We start from the raw sequence: 23,204 nt of genomic DNA, 5'->3' as shown, positions 1-23,204 counted from the left end.
GTAGAAGAAACCAGTAACAGTTCATGCGTTCAGACCAGTGGTGCAAGACCACAAGCTACACAAACAAAAACATCTCTCAAAGCAGTTCAAAAACATATTCGCCTTCAATTAGCGAGTTATTCTTTAATAATGGACGCGTATAAATACGACAGTAAACTATCTTTTTGTTCTGTTTAGTTTTATCTTAAACAATCTACCATTTCCGAGTCAAAACCATAGACTGTAAAAAGGTCAACAACACTAGAGTCTCGTCAAATCTCGCGCCCGTTTTACCTTGCAAATATCGCGATGCTTCTTTTGCATCACGCTGTCGCTTATTGGCTGATGTGAGTCCATTTAAACAGTTGAATCCTCACAAGAGCGTTTAGTGTTTATTCACTATTCAGCGAAAGGGTTGATGGATTAATCTCGCTTGAAGATTTATAGAGCAGTCTGTGTGGCGCATTTCAAGGTAAGTCAAGAGAATGTGTTATTTCGGACGGTCAATGTTTACTGAATTAAATCGTAAATTTGAATATGTATCTTAAACTAATTTTATAACATGCATTTCCGAATAACATGCAGATTGAAGTCCAATGCAGTTTGTAAAGTCAACGATGCACGATGTATTAGTGAGATCATGTGTGCAATCTGAACGTTTTCACTGTCTGTGATTTCAGTCAGCTGTGAGAGCCAAGCCCGGGCATGTTCCAATCGCACTATCCAGCGCCAGACCACAGTATACACGTGCACGCTTAAACCAATGCCACACTAGTATACTGGCAATAGTGCACGCTTAAACTAATGCCACACTAGTATACTGGCAATAGTGCACGCTTAAACTAATGCCACACTAGTATACTGGCAATGGTGCACACTTAAACTAATGCCACACTAGTATACTGGCAATAGTGCACACTTAAACTAATGCCACAGTAGTATACTGGCAATGGTGCACACTTAAACTAATGCCACACTTGTATACTGGCAATGGTGCACACTTAAACTAATGCCACAGTAGTATACTGGCAATAGTGCACAATTAAACTGACACACTAGTATACTGGCAATAGTGCACAATTAAACTAATGCCACACTAGTATACTGGCAATAGTGCACACTTAAACTAATGCAACACTAGTATACTGACAATAGTGCACAATTAAACTAATGACACACTAGTATACTGGCAATAGTGCACAATTAAACTAATGCCACACTAGTATACTGGCAATAGTGCACACTTAAACTAATGCAACACTAGTATACTGACAATAGTGCACGCTTAAACTAATGCAACACTAGTATACTGGCAATAGTGCACGCTTAAACTAATACCACAGTAGTATACTGGCAATAGTGCACACTTAAACTAATGCCTTACTAGTATACTGGCAATGGTGCACGCTTAAACTAATGCCTTACTAGTATACTGGCAATAGTGCACGCTTAAACTTATACCACAGTAGTATACTGGCAATAGTGCACGCTTAAACTAATGCAACACTAGTATACTGGCAATGGTGCACGCTTAAACTAATGCCTTACTAGTATACTGGCAATAGTGCACGCTTAAACTAATACCACAGTAGTATACTGGCAATAGTCCACACTTAAACTAATGCCACAGTAGTATACTGGCAGTAGTGCACACTTAAACTAATGCCACACTAGTATACTGGCAATGGTGCACGCTTAAACTAATGCAACACTAGTATACTGACAATAGTGCACGCTTCAACTAATACCACAGTAGTATACTGGCAATAGTGCACACTTAAACTAATGCCTTACTAGTATACTGGCAATGGTGCACGCTTAAACTAATGCCTTACTAGTATACTGGCAATAGTGCACGCTTAAACTAATACCACAGTAGTATACTGGCAATAGTCCACACTTAAACTAATGCCACACTAGTATACTGGCAATGGTGCACGCTTAAACTAATGCCTTACTAGTTTACTGGCAATAGTGCACGCTTAACCTAATGCCACACTAGTATACTGGCAATAGTGCACGCTTAAACTAATGCCTTACTAGTATACTGGCAATAGTGCACGCTTAAACTAATGCCACACTAGTATACTGGCAATGGTGCACACTTAAATTAATGCCACACTAGTGTACTGGCAATGGTGCACGCTTAAACTAATGTCACACTAGTGTACTGGCAATGGTGCACTAATGTCACACTAGTATACTGGCAATAGGGCACACTTAAACTAATGTCACACTAGTATACTGGCAATAGGGCACACTTAAACTAATGCCACACTAGTGTACTGGCAATGGTGCACACTTAAACTAATGTCACACTAGTGTACTGGCAATGGTGCACACTTAAACTAATGCCACTAGTATACTGGCAATAGTGCACACTTAAACTAATCTCACACTAGTATACTGGCAATAGTGCACACTTAAACTAATCTCACACTAGTGTACTGGCAATGGTGCACACTTAAACTAATCTCACACTAGTGTACTGGCAATGGTGCACACTTAAACTAATGCCACACTAGTATACTGGCAATAGTGCACACTTAAACTAATCTCACACTAGTGTACTGGCAATGGTGCACACTTAAACTAATGTCACACTAGTATACTGGCAATAGTGCACACTTAAACTAATGCCACTAGTATACTGGCAATAGTGCACACTTAAACTAATGCCACACTAGTGTACTGGCAATGGTGCACACTTAAACTAATGCCACACTAGTATACTGGCAATAGTGCACATTTAAACTAATGCCACACTAGTATACTGGCAATAGTGCACATTTAAACTAATGCCACACTAGTATACTGGCAATAGTGCACACTTAAACTAATGCCACACTAGTATACTGGCAATAGTGCACACTTAGACTTGATGTAAAGTGTTTGATTTTCTGATATGCCTTGTTCTGATTTGTAGACTAAGTCGCCATAATTAATAACCATAAGAGTTGAGAATATAGGGTGGTTAAATTCAAATGCTCAGTATGCCACACACGTTATACATGTAGTAGCATTCTTGTTGCTTGTAGCTAGCATTTTCCGGATCAACTGAAAATAAGGGAAGTATGTGATGTCTTTCAAACCTTTTGTTCCCTCCTGATTTTGTGGGTTCATGTGCTCTGTGTGCAGGGTCATTTCTGAGCATGGGTCTCTGGTTTGTGACGCTGTGGCTGTTAAGTATGCAGTACGGTGAGGTAGAAGCTTTCTTTGACTGGCTGAAGAAGCCAGAACCAGCTCCAGAACCAGCTCCAGCTCCTCCTCCAGAGCCGGTCTCCTCTATTCTGCTGCAGGGAGAGACCCCTGCCTTCGAGATGAGCGTTGTTGATGAGAAGTTTTTGGCTGAAGCGAAGCAGATGGATCTCAGTCCTCTGGACAGCTGCCATTTCAGGGTGAGCACATGTCTTCACTATTATAACATGACTCTTTTAGCAATGTTGAGTCCACAGCAGAGGCTAAGATGTAAGTTAACTTATTTATTAAGTATATGATGGGATGTTTGAAGAATTCCACAAAAAATAAAATCCGTGTGCGTGGCACCACATTCACCAGATAAAAAATAAAGTAAACGTTGCTCAAAGTTTTAAAGGGATAGTTCACTAAGAAAAAAAAAAAAGTAATTTAATTACTCGCCCTCATGTTGTCCCAAACCCGTAAGACTTCCGTTCATCTTCAGAACAAATTAAGATATGTCATTGACCGGTACGCTACTACCACTTGGACGTTTCAAAAAGTGTTTTTGGAGATTGAACTAATCCATATTACTGTAATTGAGTGGGTTAGTCCAATTTTTTTTGAAGAGACTCTCTTTATATGATAAAGATTGAATTTGTTTTATTCACATATAAACATTCATCAACTCGCAGATCAGATGTAAACAGAAGCTCAAGCATGCTCCCATGAACCAATGAGGTTCGTTTGAGCTTCTGCAAGAACCAATGAGGTTCAATCTTGTCACGCTGCACATTTGAGCATTTTCTGTGTAATTCAATCACAGTTTGAAGAAAAGTTTTGTTTTTCATGAGACTTTGTTACTTCCTACTTTTCCCCAAATGTTAGGGAGTGGAAATGGTCAAACAAGCGCTCCTCTGCCGCCATCTTCTGGTTATAGTGGTTATTTCATGTATTTTTTTTAAAAGTCCCCCTATGGTTTAAATCAAGCTTTTAATTTTGTATATGTCTGTGGAAAAAAATATAGACTAATATTAACTAACTGAATTTGAACAAAAACAAAAGTAAAATTTGAAACAAGTAAATTAATGAATGAATTGATGTAACATAATATAAAAATAAATGTTTCCCAAATAATATTGTACATGAATTTCTAATAATTTTTAAAGTATTAATGTCTATGAAATTATATTAGCTGCTTTGTAAATCTTAGATTGGGGGTCCCTCTCATGACGATGATCATATATATATATATATATATATATATACATACTTTTTTAGGTTTGTTTTGTATGATGCGTGAGGTTTTGTTAATATCTGTATAACACCTATTAAAATTTTGTATTATATATATATATATATATTTATATAATTAATTTTTTTAATAGGTGTTATACAGATATTAACAAAACCTCACGTATCATACAAAACAAGCCCAAAAAAAAGTGTAAAAGACATAAAACGTACATTATACAACAATTATTTGATATTATATATATATATATATATAGAGCTTGTATTACGCATTCAACATAAGTAATTGTGTTGTACGCTAAAATATATATTTATTTTTTTATGATGATTTTTTGGGACAGATTGATGATCATATTTGAGTGTGTGTCCTCTGAAAGATTGAAAACCCTTGTTTTAGGGTTTCTCTTATGTTATGGTTAAAAAAGCAAATTTTGCAGAAAACGAGTTTCAACGTGCAAGTGTTTGAAAATGATACCGTTATCGTCTCTGTATAAATGACAAAAAACAGTGAAATCGGTGACGTCATGCACATGCGTATTAGGCCGACTTGTGTATGCGTGTAGTGTTTCTTTACAACGTGACATCGCCATCTACTGGCCTGGCATGAGTAATACAGCGTTTTTAGTCGTTTTCACGGATCCGTTTTGACAATGTGTCTTCTGTATGCGGGGAAAAAAACGCAAAGGGAAAACTGTTCCATTTTCAGTACATTGTCGTGTAAACGCATACCCTTAGTGCTGATAAAGTATACAAGTCATTTTGAAATCAAAATGGTCATTCTGGACTTCAGCTTCTCACCAGATTGTCCAATCAAATGCTCTCTAATATCTGGAGCGTCTCGCCCCTACACTACACTATAAACAGAAGCTAAAGCTGCGTCTGGAATCGGTCACTTGTTCATACATTTACTGATTTTGATATAGTGAATGATGGGGACATAGTACATTACGTAGAGCATAGTGAACGATTCAGAGTAAATCGGTTTATTTTACAGATTTATTTTCTTCTCTTTTGAGCAAGTTAGTTTTATTTTTATTTTTTATTCCTAAGGAGCAGTGGATCATTTTCAATTAAAGACAAAGACATAAATAGCATGTTTTTGCTTCCACTCACAAGATGGACAGTTCTCACTACTTGTATATGATATGAAAGTTAAATGTGATGAACAATGAACAAAGTATTTTATTTTTCTCCGAAGTGTTTTCCATACCTTTTTAGTTTAATAAAGACACGGATTATACTTATTTTTTGGCACGTCAGATTGTCATCAGAGCAAATTGGACCAGACTCAGAAACGCTTCTAACTGACGTACATCTTGCAGTGATCAATGGTGATCTCAAACTAGCCTGTTTTTTTCAATCGTATGCGTGAATACACAACACTGTTCATATAGTATATGTTATTCAGTTATTCTGCCCATAGATATATTGTATTCTGCTTTTTTAACAGGTTGTCGCTCAGCTCAAAGCAACTTGCAACGGCCTGTCGGAAGAGCAGTTGGCCAAACTGGGCGTGGCTTTGTTCAACTGCCAATCAGAGGTGGAGGGGCGCCGGACTTACTCCTGCACTGAACAAATGGTACGGTCAGTGGTCCTGAACCTGCTGAACTGTTCCTCAGTTAAAGGCTTGTCATTCTGCCAGTCAAAACAAGCACTTCGAGTTGTGTAGTGCTTAGCATCTAGAATTAACGGAGTTGGATTAGATGAATAATGGATCTCTCTCTCTCTCTCTCTCTCTCTCTCTCTCTCTCTCTCTCTCTCTCTCTCTCTCTCTCTCTCTCTCTCTCTCTCTCTCTCTCTCTCTCTCTCTCTCTCTCTCTCTCTCTCTCTCTCTCTCTCTCTCTCTCTCTCTCTCTCTCTCTCTCTCTCTCTCTCTCTCCTTCTCTCTCTCTCTCGCTCTCCTTCTCTCTCTCTCCTCTCTCTCTCTCTCTCTCTCTCTCTCTCTCTCTCTCTCTCTCTCTCTCTCTCTCTGTGTGCAGTCTTTAAAGGAGTGCACAGCGGACATGGACTCGGACACATGGAACGCGTATCACATTGTCAGTAACCGAGCGCGCGCCGTGTGTTACGCCACGCGCCAGCAGCACTTCCGCAAGCGAGCGGAGCTGACCGTCAACGCCCTGATTTCCACCGCAACTAGTCAACTGCACGCTATGAAAGATCTGAAGGTGTTGTAAATAACTTTTATTTTATTCTTAAGACCAATTCACACTCCACTGACCAACGCAGACAGTCACTTCTCAGACGTTACACAACCCGACAAACATCTGTTGTTGTTGGTCTGTGCTCGTTTTCACCAACTGATGTTCAATCAGTGCAAAGGAGTGTTGATGACGCCAACAGACACACACAGGGGTTACACACTGATCCCACAAAACCTGATGAAGTGGCTGTTGCCGCCTGCCTTATCTATTAATGCCAATTGACTGTACGCAAAGACCCGCCCCCCTTAGTTACTGTCGCTATGTCCGACAAGCTACGCCACTCTCACGCCACACCATGTTCTCACGCAGTGAAAAATACATCGCAGAGCAGAGAGGACACTGACAACACACTGACAGACACAGACCAGCTTACTTTTAATTTTAAACATATTAAACAAAGTCTCACCTTTCAAATTTGGTCATTTTGAAAAAGAAATGTAAACAATAAATACTGTTTTGTGGCTCTTTAACCCTCTGGGAACCAAGGTGTTTTTGGGGCCCTTGGGATGTTTTGAAATGCCCTGACATTTGTGCTTTTTTCAGTTATTTATAAACATGTTAATGGCAAAGGTGTAAATTCACTCTATATAGCACAAACGGGGCTACCATAATATGTGAGCAACATGTTTGTATTTTTAAGAGAATAATGTTTATGCGTGGTTATTGAAAAAAATAAAAATGAAAGTTGCTGAAATAGACCACAAAACGCATACTAAATATGTGTTCCGAAGACTTTTGACTAATGGATATTGTCGCTTCGAGTTCTGGCTTCAAAAGGATGTGAAAAACATCCTGCCTAATCTTTCACATGAAACAATACATTGATTTAAACTTTGTAAGACTGTTTTTTTTTGTCAGAAGAGGTTATGCATGGAGTGGTAATGGCCCATCAATATTAATGAGATTCAGACCCGGGGTGTGACAGACACTCCCCCAATGGCCCATCATGAGGCAAGCCTAAACAAAGAGATTCAAAGGTTTTGTTTTTCAATCTGTTTTATTGTAATTCCTCTATGTGGAGGAACTAAATGTTCAACTGAAGACACAAGTGAACATTACATGCCTGGCATTTCCAAGGTGTGTCCTGCCTTTTACCAAACTGTCCTTTGCAAAGCACACAAATCTTGCGACCAACTGTGCAAAAAGGAATATTTCGCAAAACTGCAATGAAAACAGTTTTTGCGCATTTACAGTCACCTGACTTAGAAGACGCGGTGTGTTTGGGATCCGTGTACGCAAATAATAATTATCATCATCTTTATTAAAACATTTATTAGGCTACATATTTAGAGACGCTTTTATCCAAAAAAGGAACAAAGCAATTTGTCAAATGTCATTCATAACACGGGTTAGACAATAATAATACAGGGCTAAGATTATCACAAATAAACACAAGATTTTGACGCATATCCAAGGGTTTGTGGGGAGCGCGCACTATGGCACGGAGCCGCGGACGCGAACACTTGCATTTTCCTATCAACAGTGGAAACAACTTAAAATAGCCTACTACTCTTATCATTTCTGGTCATACAGAAAATAATACATTATTCGCAACTACTTTTATTTGTGTAAACTCACAATAACAAGAAAGCGTTGTGCTTTTGTAAAATAAAACAATCAGGCACGCTTTCATGATCTCCGTGAACTGGAGCGCGAGAACTGAAACAAAATATAGCCTATGTAGCTAAAGCTTGAAATGTCCATTTTAAAACGAACAAATTCGAATCGAAAGCTAATACCTTCTGATTATGTAATGCGTATGAAAGGTGCAGTTCTCTCTAAAAGTGCATCTGCTTAACAGCGGAGATGGAGATGTTTTTAGCCGACTTAGAAAACAATAGTTTATTAATAATATTAATGGCTCTTCTCATTCAGCACTGCGGGAAAAATATCAATTCCAGGTTCTAATTTGGCCTTAGAAATCGACATGTTTTCCATATTAATTTGTGAAAATATCTGTAAAATATCTGTAATAATAGTAGGTAAATATGTAGCCTACTTACTCTTTCTGATTTCTGACTGTGTTGCTAAGCGCACTCCGAGTTGCAGGCGGAGGTAGTGATGAAGCTCCATTCCTTTTAAAAAGGTTGAAGAATATTATCGTAACATCTTCCCAACGCGCAGGTGACTGAATGATGAAACTTAATGCATTTGCTTGGGGGCGTTTCCCTGTTTTGCATAGATGGCTTAACACATTATCTTGTGAATAGCGCGCTCCGTGAGTAGGCGTGAACGAATTAAAGTCAATGAGCTCGTAATGAGCTCGACTGGAATCACTCTCTTTTCATACCGATTACAGAAGCTGAGAATATTTGTTTTTAATATAAATTACTTAATTTGAAAGATGCGATCTCAAGCTTTATGCCCGTGGGTATGTTTGCCTGTTTGACTGCAGTTTCGCGGAGTTACAGATCATTTTCTAACGCGTTTCAAATTGGAGTTCATTGACAGAGAGAGTGCAGAACTCGCATCATGTTAATTTTTCTTTATTTGGCAAAAAGCAAAACACTTTATTTTTATTGTGAGTATACAGAAAAAAAATAGAAACTGAACCGGATCGATTGATGTATAACACGAAAATGAAAGATCAAAATTAAAAGAGCATTTTGAGTTTATTTTGCATTGCAAAAAAAAAACACGAGCAAAACGCGCCGACGCGTTTTTGGTCCCCAGAGGGTTAATGTGTGTGACAGATCGCTGTGTCGCCTCAGTTAAAGCCGCTCGTGAACCGATCATCTCTTCCTTCTAGTTCATTTATAGCATCAAATAAACATGAATGAACATCAGAAGGAATGTTGTTTTAACCGCGGAAAGACGTCGGTACACTCAAATCAAATCCTCCCATGTTAATCTACTAACTGTCCTGACTGCTTTGTCGGACAAAATGGCGGATGGCGAAGTATGATTGGTCAGATCACCTGTCAATCAAGCTCCCTGCGAAGGGTCAATTCACACCGTACTGCCAAACGGCACACAAACAATGTGTGCGGTATGAATTGGCCTTAATAGATAAGACGGATAAAATCAAATCACTTTTTTTTCCTGCTTTAAGACGAGACCCTACAGATGAATAGGGTAAACATTTTAACTAGCAGACATCACCATGAACCATTCCCAGTTTACCTACATTAAGATGAGAAAAAAATGTATAACAAGTTTTCTGTAATTTAATGTTTAAATATGCAAATTAGGCAAAATCTAAGTAAATATGCACTAATTTGCATATATTTTAAAATCTGAGTATTGGATAAAGCCAGCTTCAAAATTATTTTTTCATTGTGTTCACATATTAGATGGGAAAAAATGACAGAGGGATTTATGGATATCTACTTTTGTTATCCTGTAAATCAGAATATACTGTCAATAGCCTTAAATTATTTTCAACATGTTTTTTGGAATTAAATGTTATATAAATCAGGCTAGGAATAATATATTTACAAATCCCTCTGTAAATGTCTTCATAATATAACTAGGTACAAGACTGGAAGGTTTGGTGTGTATCGGTGCGACTGAAGAGGAGATTTCAAACTTAAGAAAAGAGAGAAAAGTCATTTTGAGAAAACAGGCTTTAAAGATTTATCATCAGCCAATGAGATTGCGCATTCCGCCATTTTACGTTCACGATTGGTTGCTGATAAAAAGGAAATGACCATATTTGGATCCGACAGCATTGTACAGGAGAGAGAGCGCTTTCTAATGGTGTGTGTGATGACAGGGTGCACACCGAGATCGCGGATCATGTTGATTTATAACGCCAACTTTTGTTGAATTTATGAGAAATCTAGAGACTCAAACAGTCAAAGTGCAGTAAAATAAAGACCTAAATGTGTATTTCAGACTTTTTTTCACCACAAGTCTGAAAGACATGTTATTGAAGACAAATATCTTAAAATCTCAAAATTGACCAGTGAAAAAAACAATAAAAAAAACAGTTTTTGCCTGTCGTGTCTCGCCTTCATCTCATCTGATTCTTATTGGATTGCCACTGGGTAATTATGGAGGATTATTGTATGAGTGTTTGATGGTTCTGTGTTGGTGTCGATCTGCAGGAGGGTCAGAACGAGCTGAGGGAAATGACCGCGGCGTCCCTGGACAGGCTTCTGGAGGGTCACAGTGCCCTACAGCTCCAGCAAGGGGTCCTGAAGGAAGGCCAGGAGCAGCTGGACTCCTCCATCAGTGAAAACCTGCAGAGACTGGCGCAGGAGAAGGCCCTCATCAGCACCGGGCAGCAGCTGGTGGCTCAGTTAATCCAGGGCATTACACGGAGGATGGGTCAGTCACAGACAGACACGCGAGCTGGGAGTTCTCACTGTATCAGCGTTTAAAATGTATTCATAGTGGCTTGGTTAATGCTCTTCATCATGTCCGTGTCTCGTTTGCAGAGAACGTGAGTGGGCAGCTGAAGGATCAGACCGCAGAAGTGCAGGAAGGACATCAGGCGATTCTCGAGGACCTGGCCGTGGTCCGAGGAAGTGCTCAGGACATCTACCATAAAATGGGTGATTACTCGCCAGTGCTACACTTCCTGTCAAACGTTTGGAAAAATGACCTGTTTTTAAGTGTTAACATCATTTATAAGTGTCTTCTGCTCACTAAGGCTGCATTTATGTGATCAGAAACACAGTAAAAACTGTAACATTGTGAAATATTACAATCTAAGGTGTTTTCTAATTTAATTGTTAAAATGTCATGTATTCCTGTGATCAAAGCTGAATTTTCAGCATCAGTCTTCAGTGTCACATGATCCTTCAGAAATTATTCTAATATGATAATTTGATGCTCAGTTGTTATTGGTGCTCAATTAATAATGGATCTTATTATTAACAATGTTGGAAACAGTTTTGCTGCTTAAAGTGGATATATGTAGTTTTCAGCGGCCTCTAGCGGCGATGTTTCAGATTGCAACCAATACGTTTACAAGCGAGTGCTCCTGCAAAATATACAATCTAAATATATTGTACATGCTTTGTAGTAATGTTAGCGTACCTGTCCAATAGGACGAAAGCCAACTCCGAGTCTGTTTTTATACCCAAAACAAAGCGGAGGTTTCTCCATGATTCAAAAGCCCTGCCGATGTTGATCCGATTCACGTTTGGCCTGACGAGCTTCAGCAGATAATGATGGTTTTTGTTTTATTATTATTATTATGTGGAGTTTGTGTTGGAGTCTGTGTTGCGCTGGTCGTTTCTTAGTGTTAGCAGACTCTCATAAGTTGCAGTGTCGTCGCTGTTGAGTGCAAAGTCAGTAGACGAGGCGAGAGGCTCGGGAGCACGCATGCAGGTCTCAGTCACGTCACTGGGTTTCGCGGTAAATCCGACCCGGAGCATCACATAGAAATACTTGCTTTCAGAGATAATAGCAAAACCCGCCAAGTGGATCATTTTATTGTGAGATTACAACCCCTTCACACATAGGCAGTACAAAAATGTATTCATTTTAGTAGAAAAACTACACATAGCCCCAGTTTTGTGAAAACTGATATTGGTGTTCTAAATGTCTTTACTGTCACTTTTGATCAATTGAATGTGTCTTGGCTGAATAAAAAAAATAAAATACTTTTATCAAGGTTTCCACAACTCATATTATACTGATTTCTGAAGGATCATGTGACACTGAAGACTGGAGTAATGATGCTGAAAATTCAGTATTGATCACAGGAATAAATTACTGAAAATCTGTTTACCTAGAAAACAATTATTTTACAATATTACTACAGTAGTCAACATTTGAAGTGGATCAAAAAAGTTACTCATTGTCTAAGACAAGAACGGGTATTGTTCAAAATTCGTGTACAACATTGATGAAAGGTTTTGATCCACTTCAAAAGTTGAAATTAACTGCATATCCTGTATTTTTATTCAAATAAAAATAAGTGCAGCTTTGGTGAGCAGAAGAGACTTTTCAAAAACACTATTTTACAGTGTCCTCGTTACATGTTGCATGTACTTATCATATTAATAACAGTAAATTATGCATGATCAATTAATTGCATTTTTAAATAATTGCAACTAACCCTCTACCAAACCCTATTCCTAACCCTATAGTAATTACACATGTGGTTAATTATTATTACTCCATATTTAAATATATAATCATACTGTAACACTGTGTCCTAAGTACACACGACGCGACCCGATAAAAGGTCTTTTCCATGTTAATCAGAGTTGTTGTCCTAACCAGCCGCGACGGCGACACGCGACGACTCTGTTTTAGAAACTGTTTCTATTTTTCTGCAACGTCGCGCTGGAACAACAAACACAAAGTGTGGCAATGATAATCTCAGGCACCGTTTATGTGCTTTATTTAATGTTAAAAGCGTGTAGTGACTTTGAATATCATTTAGTGCTCCAGCTTTGAGCTGTAAATTCACCTCAGATCTTGAAATTAAACAAATGGAAACAAGAATGTTCAAACTGTAAAGAAACAAGTGTATTCTTTGACAGATTGTTAGTAACTCGGTAGCCTATATATTTGAATAATGTTTAAATGGTGTAATATTTGTGAATTTGATTATGTAGCCACTTATCCATTTTCTTGACGTGAGACTCCGCCCACACACTGTTCTGATTGGCTGTGGGTTTTGTCGCTGGATCTTATCGCATCGCGTCTGGTTAGGACACGGTGTAACATTTCACACCTTAAAATAGTGTGACCTAAAATCCTAATTATTCCAAACTTTTGACTGGTACTGTGTATATCCAGAATGTCCTTTAAAACATCCTAGATTTCCCAGAATGCACTGTATTAGCAAAAACCAAGGCCGAGTTGGCCCTGTCTTGGCAGCTGAGCTGAAATGGTGGTGTTTGTTGATCCCATGATGCAGAGCTGAATCTGAAGGGCTTCCTCCAGCAGCAGAACGCCACGGCTCACTTCTACTCCGAGCTCACCGGGAAACTGGAGCGCATGAACGGCACTCTGGGATACATGCTCCGGTATCTGGACAACATGCAGAACCGGCTGGAGGACAGACTGCATATGATCCAAGGCTATCTTGGCTGGGCAGGTACTTCTTGTTCATTCACGTGTGCACAACTCCTCAATGATATTGTGATGTTGATGAGTGTTGATGCTCCTCCTAGGCCTGAGCCTGCGTGCTCTGTGGACGTGTGTGATGCACGCTGGCTTCTTCCTGTTGTGTGCGGTCCTGCTGTCGTTCCTGCAGTGCGCCACGTTCTCCCGCGTCTCTCTGCTCCTCACCGTCCCCATCAACGCCATCGCAGAGATCAACCAGCAGTCTGCGCTGGACCTGGTGTCGCTGTCTCTGCTGCTGTTCACACTGTCACTAGGTACCAGATCTGCACTGACAACGGCTCGCTTCTGCACTGCCGACTCCTTATGAAATTAGTAGGGGTGTAACGGTACATGTATTCGTACCGGACCGTTTCGGTACATGACTTTCGGTACGGTGCACCGAATGCAATCTTTCACGTAAATTAGGCTAGTTTTGTGTGCGGAACATACGTCAATTCCGAGTTTCCACACGAACATATTAAGTGTCGGAAGTCTCCGCGTTGCACTGATTAAATCTGATTAATCGTTTTTGTGATTCAAATACATGTAAAATATTACCATAACATCTGTCTTCCTGTGTGCGGAAATTTGTTTATGTTGCTGTGACAACGAAACACGTGCATGCGCGCCTGTGTTAAGAGCGCTGATGTGCTCATCTGTGGACATTTCCAAATGCCTTTCTGTTAAAAGCGGGCTTTCCACACAAACAAACGTTCATGTGTCATTAGCATGAGAAAAAAAAATTGGACTTTAACTCTCGGGTCGGGCTCGGACATAAATATCGCATAAATAAAGATCACCACATACACGGCACGCTCGCTTTAGCCCAGCCTCTCGCTAGCTAGCGTCACGGCCAATATTGGTTTGAGAGTATTTTATTTAGTGGAGAACTTTGCAGCAGTATTTTATTTCTTATTCTTTTTTTATTTTAAATCTTTTTTATTTATTAGTCTAACGTTATATTTTATTAAAAAGTGTGTTTAAAAAAGTGTAAACAAATTGTTAAAAAAAAAGTTTATAGTAAACAACCAGCAGTTTAATGTTTTGCATTTCTTTCCCTTACTGTACCGAAAATGAACCGAACCGTGACTTTAAAACCGAGGTACGTACCGAACCGTGATTTTTGCGTACCGTTACACCCCTAGAAATTAGTCAAGCGCTTGTAAACGAGACGAGAACGAAAACGATGGTTTTTCCTTGGCTATAGAGGGATGCATTGACGTCACTTTCCCACGGGAACACACTCCCTCAGCCGGACTGAGTGTGACTGGAGTTAACAGGAGAAACTGTGAAAACGGCAGTAAAATAAATGATCATCAGTTTAAACTAAAGGTTGGACTCGATATTGTGACCCAGAGATCATGGATATTGACATGCAGCAGGAATCGTGTTTTCTGACATGTATATGAGCCACGCCGGGGAAATGCATAAAGCAAATCTGCCTGTGAACGCTTTATATAAATGCAATATAGGTTTAAATACATGTGATCACTTTTATCAATGTTATATCGTCATATCATCCAGCCTCAAAACCTGGGGTTGTCAGTGTTTACTTAAAAACATCCGATAATGCAGAATATACGATGATAAATATTTGAGTTGTCAATATAATATATATCAATATAATATTTAGGGTATGATTTTTACCCCAAAATTCAGCATATTGACACAAAATAACTGCAAATCCAGCTTTCTCTGCCTGGATCCAGTTGTTTCTATGAATTGCAGCGATGCATTGCCTTCTCTGTTCTGTAGTTTTTGACAGTCTGTAAAAATATACCTCGGACTATATTATAAATAGATTTAACAAGATATCTGTCTCAAAGCTCTTTCCCGTTTTAAGATGTTTTGTTGTTCACGGCATTCATACTGAAAACCAAAACAGTGTGTGTAACTGCAGTCTCTCCAGCCGACGGTGACGTAACTCGCAAATACTCTATTGTACGGTGTTACACACACACACACACACACACACACACACACACACACACACACACACACACACACCAGTGTTTCACATTAGTTACCTAGGCTGTGTCGCCGGCCACCGTTTTCTAAAGAAACTTGCCTTTCTTCAAGATCTGTCTTTTTTTAAAGGACTCGGAAGGATGCAAAATAACCCTGAGATAATGAGTCCGTATAATTCACCATACCAAAGTGAACAAGATTTGAAAATTGTCATAATTTATATGAAAAGAAATTAAAATGAAATGCCCCGGACCGCCCCAGGGGGACTGAGTTCATCCCTCACAGCCTCACAAAAGTTTGTGGGAAACACGGATTACATTCTCTCCTAATCTAATGCGTGATATGCTGTAAACAGCTCATCTCATGTTTCTTGTCCCATCACATCCAGTTATGAATTGCATGAATCATGGAAACTATAGCTAGATAGAGTAGTTTGCGTCACTGGAGATTACTTTTGGTCGTTTAACATTTCTGTCGTAAAACGGTTGTCGAATATGAAATGTTTAACTTGCGTCTTACCTTGCACTCCTTCATTAAAACTTTCTTTGATCTGATTGGCCATCTGGGCTTCTCTGGATACTCATATAACCAGAGTGACAAAGAATAGTTATTTTGGGCAAAATGAGTCAACAAATGACCTGTGGTTGCACATTAAACTAGGAAGAAGAAATGTAAAGTCCCAACAACGTCCATATTTCACCTTTAAATGCATGACTTCTGCAACCCTGATCTCCTGTGCTCATGACTGTCCTCTTGATGTTCTTGTGATCCAGGTCGCTGGTTTGTGCTTCAGGTTCTCTGGGTGTTGTCTAAAGTGAAGGGCCAGACCTGCAGGCCTCCTCTTCCTCCTCTTCCTCTGGGCCCCAGTGAAGAGAAGACCCCAGAGAGAGAGCGTTGTCCGCCGTCCTCGTCCACGCCGGTCCTGTGAGTCTAGGACTGCAGAAACCTAATGTTTAAAAAAACTTCTCATCCTTCCAAGCCACTCAACATGCTTGTTTTATTTATTGTTGTTGTTGTTTTATATATAACGGCTAATTTTGTGTTCTTCTCATTGTAGAAATGACCCAGACTGTGATTTGGAGGTGGAGAGCTTCATGATGGGTATTTTCCTCTTCTTCCATGTATTCACAGCCACTGTCTGATACATGTAGTTAATGGTGCTAGCTCATATGCAGGGTTACACAGGGTTTTTACAACTATTCACTTTTTAAGTCGCGCACAAATAAGGTTAAAGGTACAATATGTAATATTCGTGCATTAAAATATCCCAAAATCACAAGGCCAGTGTTATATATTTTGTTAAGTTGATTACTTGCAATATCCCAAATGTTTCCAACTATTTTTAAATCGTGATAAAATTGAGATTTTAACCGAGGAAACGGGGCGTGTGAGCGGGCGAGCTGGAGTCGCCAGTCAGTGCGTCATATCCGCGTTACGCGTTTAGTTTATTGACATTGTTTATCACGTCTGGTGTTTATGGCCATGTAAATAAATATAGCATGTGTTATACATAAAGATTAATCAGTCTTTTGGCAAATGATGTGTGTGTTCGAATGTACTTTTACAACAATTGTTTCGAAGACGTAAAACTGCGCAGCGTTATCACAACAATGAGTTAACATGACAAATACAGTAACATGATAACCAATTAAGTTTTAAACCTTACTTTTCTTGCGGTTAATTATTTTAATGAAATAAAAGCATGTCATTAAACGCATTTATATAAATATAACTTTACCTCATCAATGAACATGACTTTTCGATTCCCGTCTGACTGATTTACATCCGGTGGAGTTAAAAACGACAGTTCCCATCATTCCTCGCTCCTTCACATCGTCATCAAGCTACGCCGCTGTTGTTGCTGTTTGGAATGTAGCGCCTCTAGCGGCAGAAAATATTGCATATTGTACCTTTAATGTCGTATGTCCATAAAGAACAAATCCATACAATCTCAAAATAAATCACATATCTCATATTATTTTGTTTAATTAAACGGGCTGGGGCTCACATTCAACTGCAAGTTTAAAGTTGGTGTGAAATGAAAATTATTCTGAATGTGTATAGATCTTAGTGTGAGCAATACATCTGTGCATATGTTTTTGATTCAAACCTTCTTTTCAAGACAACTGACTTCTCTCTGGTGACTTTACCAATCATATAATTTGTTTAAACCCCGCCCCTACAAGCTTATGCCACGCCTACATCCAACAGCCTATCAACAAGCGATGCGTAGAACCAAGTCCCCGCCCTACTTTTTTTCTTTATTGATAATGTTACATTTGGATGTACAGCACAATACAGGGGGGGAAATATCTCTCTACTTCAGTTTTATTGTAACTTATTAAATGCCAAGACATTTAATAAGACCAATTTCAACACGTTTATGGAATAAAAACGGTTTATGGACTAAAAAATCACAAATAAATAATGTTCTTAGTCTTTTCTTTCCTGTGATGGGCAGCCCAGAGAGAAGCCACACGTGTTTACATTGAAAAATTCACCAGTTATAATTTAATCCATTTCAGAGTCGACTAAATATCAAAATATCTGTAATATCTAGAAAGTTTATTTTAATTTTAAACGAGCCTGAAATGCACTGCAACTCTTATTTTGAAATATCTCTGCTTCTCTACTTCTAGCTGCTCATTCAAAAAGATTAGGGAGATGAAATATGCACTTTTACAACCATCTAAACCATATTTTAATATTAAAAACATGAAGTAAACAAGCGGATGTTGTTTGATTTAATTAATTTCACATTTATTTGTATAACGCTTTTCACAATACACATCGTTTCAAAGCAGCTTTACAGAAAATGCGTGAGTCCACATTACAATTTAGAGTGATCGTTTATCAGAGGAAACTGAGATATGTTTTTCAGAAATGTACATCTACAAATCACAGTTAGCTAAAAATGTATTAATTTAAACAGTGTAATATAAGGCAGAAACAATGAGCTCATTGAAGTAATGAATACTTGTTTGTTAACAAATGATTGACATTTAGAAAATTGTATTATTGGTGCATGTTATGAATTGAATTATCACCTTAAAACCCATCAGAACACATTTGTTACACAGTCCTCGTGGGGTAGTGGGTTTCACACAGACAAAGACTTGTTGTTTTGTTCAGAAAGAGTTCACAGTCTGGCTTCTTGCTGTAGGTGATCCATGCATCCTGGCCATGTCTTCCTCTCCGTCTCCAAAGTTCAGTCATGTGACTTCAGACACACCCACCCATTCAACCCCCAGACTCAAGAATCGACACAGCATCGCAGGGGTAAGTTGTGGTGTTCATAATAATACCTTTTAATCATAGATTTTACTTCAATAAATAAATAGAATTAAAGGGATAGTTCACCCAAAAATGAAAATTCTGTCATCATATACTCACCCTCAAGTTGTTTCAAACCTGTATAAGTTTATTTCTTCTGTTATATTTTGAAGAATGTCTGTGACCAGACAGTTGATGGACCCCATTGACTTTCATAGTAGACTATGGAAGTCAATGGGGTCCATCAACTGTCTGGTCACAGACATTCTTCAAAATATAACAGAAGAAATAAACTTATACAGGTTTGAAACAACTTGAGGGTGAGTATATGATGACAGAATTTTCATTTTTGGGTGAACTATCCCTTTAAAGTCTATATTGATTGATTTATCTATATTTGGATATTATGTGCCAAGTTTACACAACCAGTTACTAACTCACAAGTGCAACCAAAATATATACCATGAACATTTAATTAAACTTTTATTGTGCATTGCAAGTGTCAATCAAACTGCAGTTGGGTTGGTTTGATTAAGTAATAATAACTCAAAAAATACAGTAACTTACTAAATTAAAGGTCATTGAAAGTGTGTTTTTTTTTTTATATTGAAAGTTTGTTTATTTAGTAAAATCAGTCGTTTTTTGGCAAAAGCAGATAACTCCACATTTCAAGTTGCAGAGTTAAACAAAACCAAGTAACTGCTATGATATAATAAAACACTCGGTTCATCTTTGTAACGTTAATCTCCACAGCTGACATAGACGCCTGACATATTGTTGTGATTACAGAGTGAGCTTTTCCCTCACCACTAAACGTGCTGCTTTAGCAAGTTTCCGTGAAAGTTTCAGCTTTTATTTTCATTTTACGCCCCAACGATATTACGGGTTTATCAAGTTCCTTGAAGTTATCCATCCTCAATCACTTTTAGTCAGCTTTGACGAAACTCCTCTCAGCTAGCGCGTCTTTTTGAAGTGACTAACGTCCTTGTCACCTGACCTGAATACTGCGCGCTGATTCGCTAAAAGGGACTTATCAGGATGTGTTCAGACAACAAGGGGGCTTGTCGGTTTCTGCTGTAAAACATAACCTTGCGATGCCTTGACAATGGACAATACTGGCTTTTGTGACAAAACGTGTTTAGGGTTTAGTCAATCTTGTCGGCGTCTATTTCAGATGAGGAGGTTAACGTTTCAAAGACACTCTGGGAAAAGTATGGCGAGTAAACGAAAATGTGCGCTTTGGCAGGAATTTTTTTTTTGGAAGTTTGGCAGACACATTTTACGTGTGGCATCGTATTGTTAGACGTTTGATATCAATGTAAAGTAGTTACACTCCTACAATATTACATATTTAAAAGTTTTTTCCTTGAAGAAATGTCTTCAAACAGCTTGAATGTAACTCGACACCCTTGCATCTTTTCGTATATGCGGTTCTCTGAATATGCAAATGAGCCCCACCTCCACTCACTCAGCTCAGATATCCACTGGTTGACGATCACACGTTGATCTGATTGGTTACAAGGTAGTTTGTGACGTCAGAAACACCAGCGATTTCAAACCGTGTCTTTGAGACTGTCTTTGGTTCACTGCAGTTTTAAGGAGAAAATGTGTTGACTTATATATTTACACACGGTTTGTCTTAAAGGTGAACTATGCAGGTTTTTCACCTTAACCGAACAGCTTCAGAGTCATTGGAATGGTTGTATTACTTTTTTCTGGTTAAATGGTGATCGTCTCGCACCCCCGATCACCTGTGAGCGGAAAAACCACACTTGCAACTTAGAGCCGGCGGGCCGCCGACTGCCGCGTCAGGAAGTATCGCGTGATATCAGGTCTCGCGATGTAACGAATTGCTTTACGGCAAAAACAATCTGCTAAAATTCTGTAATTATTGCGCTCCCTCACGCTGTTCGAACCCGAATTTAGACTTTGTAAAGAATGTCCCGTCTGCTTTGATGTCGTTGATCTACTAGCCTCTGGTATCTGAGAGTCGCCAACGAGCTTTTTCGACAGTGTTGTCAAATATCTACTCCGGAGCTGTAGGGGGAGCTCTATAGAGAAACCTGTGAGCTTAAAGCGAGAATACAGCGAAGAAATTCCCGAAGCTGCACAGCCCTGCTTTAAAACATATTAAAAACACACCATTGATGGCGCTTTTCCACTACACAGTACCAGCTCGCCTCAACTCCACTCGCCTTTGTTTGGTTTTCCACTGTGTAAAAGTTGTACCGGTACCTGTTTCCAGATACTTTTTTTCGTATCAGCTCCGGCGAGGTTCTGAGCGAGCTGAGGCGATACTAAAATGTGACGTGAAACACGGCAGACTGCTGATTGGTCAGAGAGAATCGTCGGATGGAGTATCCAGAATAACCCGGCATTTTTAAATAGTTAGATTGCGTGATATACCCATTACTAATATTATGTAAAACAGCATACACTCGATTTATTCCATTGTCCTGTGTGTGTGGGTAGCGGGTGTGTGTTGCGTCGCTATGACGACCAGGTACTATTGTGGAGGTACTGTCTGCAATGGAAAACGGAGCGAAAAGCGAGCCGAGTTGAGCTGGTACTGGTACTGGTAATGGAAAAGCGCCAATAGACATAAACATTAATAACTTGATTTTCACCACGGGGAGACTTTAACTGCTTACAGTATATTGAGACTATTTTTGAAAATGCAGCAGAGAAGAAAAACATTTCTATATATATATATGTATATTTTCTATATAATTTCTATATTTCTATTCTATATAGAGAGTTTTTGCTATAGTTTGATGGACTGCAAGGTTCTCTGAGAATGGTTCTTGAAGTCATTGTGTGATCAGCAGGCAGTGCTGGAGAACGTTCCTCTGAGGAACCTAGGAGGAGTGCTGGAGACCGTGAGTCGCTCGCGAAGCTCAAGCCCCAACCATTCGCTCGCCAGCAACAGGTGAGGCTTTACTGAAGCCTGAAGTCATGTACTTAAAATGGACTTGTCTGCAGCTAAATAAAGAGGGCAAATGTGAATGGATTTATAGCAATCCAATGTTTTGATTCTAAATCTTTGGTCTCGCTATGGATATGCACTTAATAATATTTTTTTCTTTTTTGTGAAGTTCTTTTTCGGGTCGCTCGCTGTGCAGCGGTGTCACTCGGCTGGGTCAGCCGTGCAAGAAGAGGGCTGTGTCGGGTCAGGACTACTGCAGGATTCATGAAGGCGGACACACTTCCTACAGCCGACTCTGAAACAACTCAACTCCTGTCTTTATAATGAACTTCTCTTTACAGAAGCGTCTGCAGAATGTACATTGCACTTTTCTCTTTACTTCTTAACTATTTAAATCATAGTGTTGTTTTTGTTTTTTAGTCATGGTGGTTTTTATTGTGTTTGTTGTAATACCACTTTTAGATGTATTCTGCATTATTTATAATAAATTATGAAAAATGTAATTACATTGCACGCTTTTTACTAAAATTGACTAGATTTCAGCGTGCTATTTGTAAATGTGTTATCTTGCAAGCCTTTATTAAAGAATTTTTTGGGGAATAAATGTTGTACAAAATGAGTGTCTTTGCATGTCCCGTTGGTGAACTGGAATGCTGACTGACGGATCTCTGGAAGGTATAGAGACTGCGAGTGCGCATGGCCTGAAATCGCCCCGTTTCCACCTGGTATTAACATGCCATGCGTCTCAAACGTGACTCCTGTGAGCATTGTGATCAGATTTAAAAAAAACCCTCCTCTTTAAAAGTATATTTGGGGTGTAATTCAATGTCAATCCAGATACTATGGTACAATACTTTTGGGATACTTTGAGGCACAACGTTTTTTTTTGTTACTTGAGACGTGGAAAAAAGTTAACACAAATTTACTGTTGATTAAAATGTTCAATTGAGTGATGTATCACGGGTGGGTCCTGCTCCCCAATGCACAGGTCAATGATGACACGAGTAATATTTATGATTCTGATTCTGAAGCGGAGAATAATACAGAATTATGACATATACCGGTAGGCTACTCGCAATCACTCACTGAATAAATTTATTTAAATAAATGTTGGCCCTTTTTACTGGTAAAATCAGACATTTGGCATTATTGGGATCTAGATATGATTAAGTGATTGATAAATGGTGATTCGTTCGGGAGTAGAGATAAAAGCCCGCACTGACAATTGATTGGTTGGGTCTTATAGCGTTTCGTGAATCGTGAGGCAGGGTAGCGGGTTGCGTTTTTTTGGGCTACATTTATAATGTACCGTGGCCGCAAAAAAAAAAAAAAAATTGTAGACAAAGATAAAATGTAAAAGGAACCTTTTATTAGTGAGTGTTGATCCCGGGAATGAATACTTGGCAACAACCGCT

General features: G+C 38.9%; 1 protein-coding gene across 2 annotated transcripts; it reads left to right on the top strand.

The window, feature by feature from the left end:
- Positions 1–342: 342 nt before the first annotated feature.
- On the top strand, positions 343–22,767 carry bmb (brambleberry). 2 transcript variants are annotated; one of them, XM_079603423.1, is made up of 13 exons: positions 343–451; positions 3,118–3,377; positions 5,861–5,989; positions 6,390–6,575; positions 10,661–10,883; positions 10,994–11,110; positions 13,435–13,614; positions 13,691–13,897; positions 16,364–16,514; positions 16,648–16,691; positions 18,754–18,869; positions 21,689–21,792; positions 21,959–22,634. In XM_079603423.1, exons 2-13 carry the CDS (start codon positions 3,132–3,134, stop codon positions 22,086–22,088), a joined length of 1,833 nt encoding a protein of 610 aa, XP_079459549.1. In that variant the 5' UTR covers positions 343–451; positions 3,118–3,131; the 3' UTR covers positions 22,089–22,634. The 2 variants fall into 2 exon arrangements, with proteins under 2 accessions (XP_079459549.1, XP_079459550.1); XM_079603424.1 differs by having other exon boundaries at positions 352–451; positions 21,692–21,792; positions 21,959–22,767.
- The last annotated feature ends 437 nt before the right edge of the window (positions 22,768–23,204 follow it).

The sequence above is a fragment of the Phoxinus phoxinus genome, assembly GCF_949152265.1.
Source record: "Phoxinus phoxinus genome assembly, chromosome: 25".
NCBI lineage: Eukaryota > Metazoa > Chordata > Actinopteri > Cypriniformes > Leuciscidae > Phoxinus > Phoxinus phoxinus.
The sequence above is the reverse complement of the archived record's forward strand: the minus strand, read 5'-3'. Positions and strand labels throughout refer to the sequence as shown.

What these genes read in the sequence shown, in the direction of transcription:
- bmb (XM_079603423.1), top strand. Translation starts at nt 3,132, where the DNA reads ATGGGTCTCTGGTTTGTGACGCTGTGGCTGTTAAGTATGCAGTACGGT. An exon ending in TGGACAGCTGCCATTTCAGG is followed by an intron (nt 3,378 to 5,860) that starts GTGAGCACATGT and finishes CTTTTTTAACAG; the next exon opens with GTTGTCGCTCAGCTCAAAGC. An exon ending in GGTGGAGAGCTTCATGATGG is followed by an intron (nt 16,692 to 18,753) that starts GTATTTTCCTCT and finishes TTCTTGCTGTAG; the next exon opens with GTGATCCATGCATCCTGGCC.